This window comes from Vidua macroura, chromosome 6, assembly GCF_024509145.1.
Source record: "Vidua macroura isolate BioBank_ID:100142 chromosome 6, ASM2450914v1, whole genome shotgun sequence".
Lineage (NCBI taxonomy): Eukaryota > Metazoa > Chordata > Aves > Passeriformes > Viduidae > Vidua > Vidua macroura.
The window spans coordinates 25,766,598-25,778,491 of NC_071576.1; the positions used below are offsets into that span (position 1 = coordinate 25,766,598).

The window sequence follows — 11,894 nt, forward strand, 5'->3', positions numbered from 1 at the left end:
ATGACAGTTCATTAAATTAGTTGACAATGCATATCCAGTCTTTCCACCCTCCTCCCCCAGCTCTAAAATGAAAATAAAGAAATTATAATGGTAAGAAGGGAAAATACTATGCAAATAACTCTGAGAGCACTGACACATTTAAACTAATGCATTTCCTAGAATCATAACAATAAATGTGCTGTCAGGGGCATCGCAGTTACTCCAGTGACACAACCACTGTGCAAAAGCACCAATGCAAGCTGTCAGAGCTGATTATTTAAGTACTCCTGAAATATTTTTCTTTCACTGTAACTTCTCAGCGTCATGAGGCTTGGAAAGAGCCCTTTTCCTCTTGTGACCCTTTAGCTAGCTTTTAAATACCTGCATACATCACCTTGCAAAATAAGTGGGTCAGGAACAAATTTTCTAGAGATGGCAGTTACAGAGATTAGTTGTTTTGGGAAATCTTCTTTGATGAAATGACTTGAGAAAGTTTGCCCAACTTCCTGCATGGCAAAGAGTTTTTCCTCAAATATTACAAAGATAGCAGCTAGGCCTACCCCAAAGAAACCTTTTCAAAGGGCTTAACACTTTCAAGCAGTTGATTTTGTTTATTAAAGTTGCTGCAGATAACAGAGATAGATGCAACAGCATCATTAGGAAAACCCCTCCATGAAATGGCCTTTCCACAATCTTCTTTAATACACAAACTTCCTCATTCAACTGCAAATCTTAGAGCAGTCCATTAAGTTTGACCATGCTCTGATGCATGTGTAGGCAGTATGGTTGAGATATAAAAAACCCTTATAATTGCTCAGAAATGCCCCTCTCAAGCCCCTTCTTGGAATTAGTGGCTTTAGTAATACTGCTTAACACTTATTTGGAACAGGCACGTTATTCTTCCATTAAGCTTTATTCTGGTCGTTCTTTCAATCTGCATTTAAATTCTGTTTTCCTCTCGGTTGGCATTGGCACCCTTCGCTACCTCATAAACAGGATGCATTGCCAATTGGAACATGCAAGCAGAGCTGAAAGCAGCACTGCTAACCTCTGCTTCTTTCTACCCCCTGCAACGTGGAGTTGTATCAAACTCAATGCTTGGAGCCTGGGAAGTGGGCATCCTGAACTGCTTGGAAGCTGAAAGAGCCAGACTTCAATCTATTAAGGTACTGGGCTGGCTCGCTGAGCTATAATTGTGCACACTTTTTTTTTTAAAATCAGCCTAGCAAGCCAGATTCACATGCTCTTACTTCAGCTGAGTGTATGTTTCACAGTAAAGAGTTGTGCTGCAAACTGTGAATAGACAGTTTTACTCAGCATTTATAAGGCAAGCAGAATTTGGCCCAGAATGACTAGCCCAGCAGCATTAATTTCTAAGTGGACATACAGAAGAGAAGAGATTAGGCACTCAAAGCTGCTTAGAGATTTTGGCTATTGGCAAATTTGCATTCTTAGAGACTGCATGCTCAGCATAACAAAATAAAATATGGAGTTTGGAAATATTTGTCACAGGTGGGAAAGGCACTGTAAAGAAAGGCAATGAATGCAGAACTACAGGGGGTGAGAAGGCTTCCACTCCCCTCCTGTTCCATCCCCAGCCCGTCCTCCTCTGCACATGCAGGAGGAGCCACAGGGTCGGCACACAGCAATGGGTACTTGGGGAGGCATCTCCTGTGCCTTAGCTTCTCCCTGCTTTTCACTGCAGACACAAAAACCACTTGACCTGGGCCTTTTTGTACCCAGAACTTATGAAAGCCCTTTTTAAGGCCAGCCACTGTGTGTGGGTTTTTGTTTAATCAAAAGTGTATTTGAATTTTTTTTCCCCCCTTTCATTTGTGGGACCAAGGCTTTTTGCCTTGTCAGTTCTGCACTGGCAAATGTTTCTGTCCTCAGCTGGTAAGGCAGAATGTCTAGCAGCATGACACCAGCTACTTACAGGTCGCCACTCTGGGGAAAAAAAGTACACATTTAAAAGAATCAGCAGCCTAGGTAGGATATAATGTGACTGAAGACTTTCACTGTAACATTGTAGAGTACAAAAATGAAAATATAAAGTGCATTTTAAATGATTGATGTACAAAAGCTGACCTCTTCCAGTGTGCATTAATCAAGGAAAAAATGCACACTTTCTGTAGTGGTTAATGTTGCAGGTTCATTATTCAGCTTTGATAATGTGCATAAAAATGCTCAATATGACAATGAGTTGGGGTAGCTGAGAATTTAGAATGGTGGCAAGTTTGTTGTAGTATTTGGATTAGCATTCTTAACCTACATCTTGACAGCTTCCTTTCTTCATTTCACAAGTGTTAATAAAATCTTGCTTTTTCCTCTTTCATTTTTGGTTATTTTTTTTCTTATATTTTAGTTATTTTCTTTTTTTTCTTTTTCTTTTTTTTTTTTCTTTCTTTTTTACAAAATGATTAAAAAATACCTGCTCAAACAAATACTACCAGCATTCATTAGTCAGGATGGTTATATGTAAAAGAAATGATGCCAGATAGTAACAAATCCAAGAGAAGTTTATTATGAAAATGGCACCTGCGGGATGAAAAAAAATTAAGTTACATAAAGACAACCATGTATGACATGTATGAGAATCTACAAAAGTATAAAAAGAACCCTGTTGTAAATGAAGTATGTACATTTCTGATTTGCAGCATTATCAATGATCAATGAAAAAAATGTTTCAAATAAGCCAGGCACTCAAGAAGTTAGATTCGGTTAGCTTAACACAAAATAAATGTACCATAGCTGTCACTTTTTAACATTTTAATTTTTTTATATTGTAGAGTTGGTAACACTGCTAAGATTTATACGAACAGAATCCCTTTCCCCATTATTCAGCTACTTGGCACCAGTCTCCTCATAAAAGATTTCATATATTTGTACAAGAAATAGTTAAAAACACAGACACAGTCTTCACAGGTAATGAAGTTTTTTTTTCATTTTGTAATTTTAAACACTATGGATTTAGACAGCAGCTGTGATTATCTGTTAGTTTAAATCACCAGAAATCATTTTGACACAACACAGAAACATTTATAAAAAAAACCCAAAACAACAACAGCTGTCTAGCTGTTCTTTGTAGCTGATAGGTGCAGTCCTTTGATTGTTCCATAGCTAGAGCAGAGCTTCCAAAATTAAACTTTGAATTTCCCAATCAGGTTTCTCGCCTTTTTCAGACCTACATAAATCCTTCCCATGGAACCTTTAAAAGCTCATTAATTAAATTTCTAGCATCCAATTCCTTTTTTGCTATCACTCCTCTGTGGCTTGGACCTGCTTCTCAAATTCAAAGCTACTGTAGAAATTGACTCAACGCAGTGAGTGATCAAAAATTCGAAGGACAGTTGAGTTAATACATTAGCATTGCACACGTAAGCGAATATATATGACAATTCTAAGCTCAGTTTCCTTTTTAAACAATGCCAGTTGACCTTTGAAAGAATTTCCTATCTCACTGGTAATTGCGCTACATATTGCTCTGCCAGCCTACCTAGGAGAAAACCAAAGAAATGCACCCTCTGCTTACAGTTTGAGCACAAGGACTCTGGGAATGTTAACAACTGAGGCTATATGGCGTCAATTTGCTTAATATATCTGAGCATTACTCTGTAGTGCATTGTGGGGTACACTGGAAGAGTAAGTCATACCCAGAATTCCTCTGTGGGAAAAATGGCTCCATTAACCTTGAGCTAGTTAAGAGTCTTTTATCTCTGAGAGTGAAGAAGAGAGAACGAGAGAGCGAGAGAAAGAGAGACGGGAAACATGTGGAGGAGGAGGGGAGAAAGGAAGGGGAGAGAGAGGTTTGAGAATACACAACAGCAAAGCAACAGCAGAAATTAAAAGGTATACAGACAGTGGAAGCAGCATAAGGTGACATTACAGAGGAAGGCCACCACACAAAAACCACTAACCCCCAAGAATCACTGGTTCACTAGGACTGCAGGAATGGGACTTTACCACTCCGGACTAGAGATAAAGCACAGAGAAGACAAAGGACAAAACAACTACATTAGCTTAGTATATACTGCATATAGTAACACACATTGAAACTGCAATGGGACTGACAGCCAAGGACACTTACACATTGTACACATTACAGTTCTCACATCTGTTATTAGATGCCTTAACAAACAGCTGCCAAAGATGGAGTGGAAGAAGAATTTATATTTGACAGTCATTTGGAGTGTTTGACACTACACTGTGATTTCTGGCAACAAAGACAAAATAGGAGATTTCTTTTCTTTTACTTAATGTGCAGTTTTCAGTTGTAGTTATCTATTTCAAGCTTATTAACCCATCCTTTAGTTTTAAAACATATTGGTTTCAACACTAGAAATAAGGAAAAAGAAAACAACAAAAAATACCCAAATCAAAGAACAAAAAGAAATTTACAACCTTCCCTCTATAATATTAAATGAAAAACAAAATAAAACATGTTAAATAGTTCTTCTGGTTTTTTTTCTTTTTTTTTTACTCTGAAGTGTTATTTGATGTTGTAAAATTAGCCTCAGTTACACTGAGAAAAAAATAAAGCAAAACAATATGCACCTAAGAAACTGCTCCTCGCGTCAATTAAATTGAGTTTTTTGTTTTTAAGCTCTTTTTGAAAAAGGCTTCCTGACCCATTTAAATTTGATGTGAGGCTATGCTTGTTAGTTTGGAGGTAACAAATTTTAAGTCCTGCAGCAAATGTTAATGAGGGCTTTTGTCTTAACTAACCAAGGAGACTGCAGCACCCCACTATAAACCAGTACGGAACACATTCTTTCCAAAAAACCCAGCCCACAAGCTGCATATTGTATGAAGACATTACAGATTAATAAATGATAGCACCATGGTTTTAGAAATTAAGTTAAAGTTTCTGTAATTAACATTTAGTCCAACTTTTTAACATTCTAGTCACAGGCCAGAAATTAACTTTTTAAGAACCCAAATTATTTTATGTGCAAGTAAGAAAATCTTAACCATAAAAAGAGAATTAAACTCTGCATAAAATTCTAAAATACTATCCCCTATTTTAAAGGAATTAGGAACAAAACCCCCTTTTCATTTGACTTAGTCAAACAGGGCACATTGTTTATGCTTGTCTCTTTTAATCTTGATCATATCAAGATCATTTTGAAGTAAAACCAATGGTTGTCACTTTAAAATCTCTTTACCACAACACTGAGTATTCTATGGCAGAGGCATACACATATTAAAGGCATCTTAATAAAGATGCAAAGGAAAAAACACACATCTTAGAAGAAGACAAAATGGCAGGCAACTGGTACTTCGACTCTCTGAAGGCAAAAATAAAAAAATATCTTTACATTAAAGAATAAGTCAAGTTAAAGAGAAAGGGAATGAAATGGGGACCATCATATTGAGATAATAAGCTGACCTGCTCAAATTCAAAGTGCTAGAATTAAAGGTCTAAATTAAAACATAGTCTATGCCTCAGAGTATAACACTGAACACAGTATGTGGTCATATTTCAATCCTCTTTCCGTTCCAGAGTCTGTGTAGTGTGAATGCCATTGCTGTACACAGGAAATGGAAGAGTGGAAAAAAGTCCTTCGGCAGTTGTGAACACATTCCCTGCAGGCATTTGGGTCAGACTGGCCCCGCTCACAGCACTTCCAAATGGTCCCGACATGTTGAGTCGGTGAACATGGTGGTAGAGCATTTCCATCGGCGTTTTAGGATCCAGCCCAAAGCTGGGGCTGTTAACATCAACAAAGTTAACAGCATGGGTGTTGGGGAGGAGGTTGCCCTGCATGGCTAAAGTAACTTCAGCTGGAGCATACCGAATAGTGCCAGTGGTGTAGACCCTCTGAGCAGCAGTGCTGGTCGCAGCAAGGGTTCCTGTTACCCTGTGAACCAAAGGAAGCACCACATTGCCTGCTTGTAACCTCTGAAGGGCTTCCAGATCCCCAGTGTACAACAAAGAGTTGGACGCTGTGGGACCTCCTGGATGTTTGTCCCTTGGAGATGCTGAAAGTGGGGGTGACAAAGGGTCAGAGGACACTGGAGCCAAGGCCGAGTTGGATGAGGTGCTGAACTGAGTTTTACGGCTGGCAGTATTTTCAGTCCCTGGTGGAGTGAGAACAGAGTCTGGAATGGAGACATGTAAACTACTGCTGGCTTGGGGGGAAGGGAAGTGCTCGGAGCTGGGGGGCTTGGTCATACTGTAGGGTGATTCATTCCTTGAGATTTCCCTGTTGGGTGGGTAATTCCAAATACTGCTATCATTATCAAAATTGATAGGTTCTGAGATTTCTGTTTTAATTTTGAGCACTGAGGCACTGTTTGGTGACGAGAGCAGCTGGGGCTGGTCCACCAAAGCTGAGTCAAGTCCATTTGGACTTGAGGTGCTTGACAGCCTTCTCCGGGTCATGCTGCCTCCCTTTTGCTTTTTTCTCCTCTTCTTCCTCTTCTGATGTTTGCTGGAAGACTGGGCATTTACTTCACCTGCACTGTCCGAGTCCTTGGCACTGTCAGAGGTCAGTGATTCACAGTTCTGCAACCGCAAGTCTGACTCACTCTCAACATAGCGCTCCACCTTGATCTGCATAGAGCCAAGAGTGCCAAAACTGTCCTCAGGGGCCTTCTGATTCTCGAAGTCTGAGTTTTCAAAGCTGTCGTCACTGTCCCTGCTGTCCTGGTTGCTGGAGCTGTTCCCATCCTCATTACAGTTCATTTCATTATCTGACTGATTTCCTGACTTTTTCCTGTCGGATTCGGGGTCTTCACTGTTTTCTGACTGGTTTCCTTTCTCATCTGACTTTGAGTTCTCATTGTCCTCTGGAGCAAAATGAAAGTGAAACAAAGAATTAGCAATAGGAACATAATATTATAATCCAAGTCCAGATTTCTACCTACCAATGAGATTGGATTTGCTTTAACCTTTTTTTTTTTTTTTTTTTTGCAAAAGACATTCTCTTCTATAGAGCTGCATGGGTTTCTTTTCCAGTATTGTGTTGAGTTTTGATCACCATTAATGTCTCTGACTCAGGACTGTTAATGCACTTGAAGCCTATGCTATATGGCTGCACCTTGATTGAGGGGGCCTTCTCATCTGCTCACTGGACAAGAATCATGATGACAGCTGTGACCACAGTGGCATTGTAGCTGTGCCATCCAAAGAGGAGTCAGTGAACAATCCCATTATCACCGTTATGTTCTGGTGATTGTTCTTTCACATCCATGCTCTCCTACAGTGGGCAGGCATCCACGTATAACACTATTTACTAATGAAGATTCTAGTACTCTCATCTCATTTTCCTCTGACCATTGACACTTTTGGAGTGGCATAAAGTCTCTGGCTGCAGCAGAATTACTGCTGATTTCCTCCCATGTGAGAGGAGAAGCAACTTGTGTATAAATCTGAATGAATGAATAAACCAGTTAAAATGAATGAATAAACCAGTTTATTGTTAAAACAATTTTGCTATGTTGCTAAGACTGTCTTCTTATATTCTCCTGAAGGAAAACAAGTATAAAAAATACAGAAAAAAAATCAGCCAGTAAATTAAATTCTTGATTGATCCAAATCATCTGAAGACCATTGAAAATAGCACAGCTACAGCACTGAGAAGCTGTCACTCTTCGTGCCTGAATTCATTTAATTATAATTCTAATACGGGTGAGATAAACACTCTAGCCCACTGGACTCGGAGAGCCAAAGCAGCTTTGAGACTGAATATGCTCCATTATCACACTATGTTTGAAAGGATAAAAAGGGTTTCAGGAAACCCCGTCCTTTACAGACCAGCCAGAAATCTTTTGGTGCCTAATAAAAGACGTTTTTCACTCATCAGAGCCAAGTACTACCCTTTTCAATATCCCTGCTTTAGGTGGAGAGGGGAAGGATTGGTCTGCCTCTAAAGATATTGGTTACTTCTGGAGCCATGTCAATACCAAACTATTTCCCAGAAGTGCTGAAGGTGGGTTTGACAGGACAGCTGCCTGAGCATTCAGGACACTGCACTTTGCAAGTCACTTAGTGGGACTTTTGCTTGTCTGCAGCATCAGAGACCCTTCCTTTTGAAAAATAAAACCTATAGGAAAAATGTAGCGGCTGTAAACCCCCAAGTCTCATCCAGCTTTTTGTTCCACCTAGGATTGAATTTGTCCTACAATTTTTTGTTCCTTTTTTTGAAGATGTTTTCTTTTAAGGCTATGGTTTCTAGCTGGGGAAGAGTGGTCTTAGAGTTAGGTGGTCTAAAGCTATAGTAATATTTGCCTGGCATGATATCCTAGCTTGAACTGAACTTGCTGATTTCCTCTAAAATACTGTTCCGAATTCAGGTCATTCAGCATTTCTATTTAATTCCTTATTATTAAGGCCCTGTGTCTTCTGTCTTCCAAGACCCCCAGACATCTCCTTCAAAGAAGTAAATATCTGTGCACCTTTGGAATGCTGTCTTGCTCTGCATCAGCCTTAGAAGTCATGAACGTACATTTATTTCTCATGTGCTCACCTGGAGAAACTTCCAGTGCATGTGGGAAATGCAAACTGTTCTCCACATAAGTGTTATTTGGCTATTTAGGAACAAGACAGCATAAAGGAAGCACTGGGAATGGATGAAGAAATTCCCAATGACAGTGGCCAGTAAGCCTGCACATTGACTTAAACCTAGCTGTCAAAGGAGAACAAATAAAAGCAAAAGATGAAAGAGAACAGCCATATAATTAATATAATATAATATAATATAATATAATATAATATAATATAATATAATAATATAATATAATATAATATAATATAATATAATATAATATAATATAATAATAATATAATATAAGCCTGATCCTCTTCTTGCTTTTTCTTGATTTATATCACAGTGATCCATTTTCTTTAGAGTGTTTTTGGTAGTTATCATAGACATGAGAGAAAAATCATCTATCCGTCCATCCATCCATCCATCCATCCATCCTACATAGAACAGCTGAGTAACACCTTTACTTCTTGGGCTACAGGAAAACACACTTCTTTCAAGGCCAGATGATTTGCACCTATGCCTAGGTAACCACTGTTAAAACTTACAGGGAATGTGTGAACCATCTGTGCACTGGACCATCTGTAGGACTAATTTACACATAGAACTTGAGAAGTACACTCAGCTTTTAAAAAACAGATGAAGTCTCAGACTTAAAGAGCTTAGAAACAAGTTCTTGAACCCACACATTTTAATTAAATATAACTTTTAACCCAAGAAAACTCTCAAATTTTTCAATCTTTACTGCCCCCTAGTGAGACCCTTGAAGAATGTATTCCTGGAGGGAAAGGAGTCATAAAGATTGACAGTGGAGATCTCTCTGTAGAATGTCTGCCTACTTTGGAAAGAGAAGAGCTTGAATTTTATCCAACAGTTGCAATCCCAAGGCCCCTGCACAAGGCACAATACCTTAAGCATACCTGGGAAATCAAATATTTAGTTTGGTGCTATGTAGGCAAGAATGCATGAAGAAAGTGAAGAGAAATTCTGAGGAAATGGAAATGCTAAGGTCATGAAAAGATTTTGCTAGTGTTTTTCAATTTAATTTTATATAATTTTTTTTTTGTTTTAATGGAACAATACTTGAGAAGTAAAAGCAACTGGAAAGCTGACCATGTGGCTTTCATGATATGAACCTCTTGTGTGTGTAAAGGCACACCATGTGTGTTACCTGAGTTGTCCTTTGAGTCCGATTCAGAGTCAGAGGTCTCTGAGGATTCTGAGGTTTTCTCTGGCAGATGAGGAAGTTGTGCAATATCCATTGGAGTGTCCTTATACTCTGGGTTACTGAAGAGGATACAGCAAATATAAACACAATTGGATGACTTTCAGTTTCATGATTTTTTCATCTTTTCATATCAAAGTTCAGGAACAAAGAACAGGAAGAATAGCAGAGTAAACACAGAAACACATATTTTTGGCTTCAGAGCTTCACAGCAGGAATTTTGTGAAGGTTTATTTTAATACTGCAGTCCAATACTTTTATTGACTAGGTACTAAAGCTTGTTTGATTCTAGTGAACTTTTAGAGCTATCAAAGCATCCTTGCTGAAGTGGGACATCATGGCTTGTGTGATATCTAGCAGTAAAGCTACATTGTAATCATCCAACAACAAAATATCTCGATTTCGATCCCATTACTGTGCCTGGGAAGACAGAGAGAGTATTTTAACTCTTCTAATCTGTTTCTCTCCCACTGGCATTGTCTATTAGAGTTATCTCTGTAGAAATGTTCTCTATCAACCTTGCCAGAGTCCTTTCAATACCTATTTTTCTCAACATTCCTGTTTTCCACATTTCAATCAAGCATATCATACATGAAGTTATTAAAGTGCTCAGCTAGGGCTAAAGAAGTGACCACTGCTCCAAAGAATCTGGCCAAAAATTAGATAAAATAAATTACATATTTTTAAACACTGCACACATACATCCACATCAGCAAGAAACCAAAAACAACCTCTCTAACTATGTGACAGATGCACATGTGCATGTTAAGATGCATATGTTAGGGATAAAGAACTGTCAACACACCCATTATAATCATATCTTCATCTGCTCATGTGGTGCTCACCTGTGACTTGTTAGCAAGGAACATGACTGCAATCTAAAAAAGCTGCACTGCCAGAGAAGTGGAAAAAACTCCTAGTACACTATGCTTTTGCTTGGCTTGTACCTTTTAAAATGTGTTCCTTTCTTAAATGCAGGGGAACAGACATATCTAAACAAAAGTGGTAGAGAATATTAAAAATAACAAAATCTTTAATAATTTTTGAATAGGTGAGCATTTCCATGCAGTTCAAATTCAAGTCTGGTAAAATAGAAAATCCACAGTCCAGTCCTGCATAGAACAATACGAGGCAGCACTGGGGGTGCCTGACACACTATCACAATGACAGTATGCTCATATTCAGCCTCTTAGAGTGTACTGTGAAAACTCAGAGTTCACACAGTTCACATTGAGATGCCATGTTACAATTATCTTTATGGCTTTGTCCTGACAAAGTGACTTTATTCTGTTGCATCCCAGGGCAGTCCCCAAATTTGCCTCCTCCAAGCAAAAGATGTTTGAGGGCTTTCACACTGTGAATAACAAGTTGCTAGAACAAGAACAGCATTAATCCTCCCTGTCACTATAATTAGTCTATCCTTTCACAGACAGCTGAATCATACTTTCTAATGCATGGAAATGTATACAGACCAGTACTCCTGCTAAGAGTAGACCTAATTATGCCTTAATCTGTTATGAAAATATTATTTGGACATTTGGATCTTTTGTGAATTCCAGTTCAAGGAGAAATCTAAATTAAAAATACAAATTCAGTGAAGATGTTAATATTTCTCTAACAGACTGGTGAATGGAATACACTAGAAAAATCAGGTTCTTTTGGAAGAGACCTGGGGAAGACCACACTCCTTTTGCTTTTTTTGTTTGTTTGTTTATTTGTTTGTTTGGTATATTCTGCTTGTAGAGAAAATAATTTTGTGTGATGTTTGTGGACTAGGTTCACCTATTGTCTGGAAAGCAGCAAAGGGGACAGCATGTTCAGGCAGCTGTTCATAATTCTTATGGATGACTTTTACAGCTAGAACTGGAAATATGAGAACATTTCTGGGCATTTTGCAGCCCTATTAAGGAGTGGGGCAGTGAATCTCTTCTTCCAGTTCAGAATTGTCAGCCTTAATCGGACCTCTTGAAATGCTGTGTTCTGCCTCACACTTCCAAAAAAAGAGACAAAAAAGTAGCAGGATAAGGATATATTCTGAAAAGTCTGTGCTCAATCATATCAGGCCAAGAAATTGCAAGTCCCAGTGAAAACTCCACTGCTGTGCAAGGCTTCCCACAGTACCCCTTCAATGCTCTCCTTCCAAGGAAGGGTTGCTTCCTTCCCTTCCCAAAAAGGGGAATCAAAAGCATTTCAACATGCAA

At 38.7% G+C, this 11,894-nt stretch overlaps 1 protein-coding gene across 1 annotated transcript in view; it reads right to left on the reverse strand.

Moving 5' to 3' along the window:
* Positions 1-2,477: 2,477 nt before the first annotated feature.
* Positions 2,478-11,894, reverse strand: part of NPAS3 (neuronal PAS domain protein 3) — a 597,494-nt gene continuing 588,077 nt past the window's right edge. Inside the window, exons 12-13 of the mRNA XM_053980939.1 lie at positions 9,640-9,755; positions 2,478-6,771 (exon numbers count right to left, since the gene is read on the reverse strand). Coding sequence (XP_053836914.1) covers positions 5,462-6,771; positions 9,640-9,755 — 1,426 coding nt within the window. The 3' untranslated portion in view covers positions 2,478-5,461. The remainder of the gene's footprint in view (positions 6,772-9,639; positions 9,756-11,894) is intronic.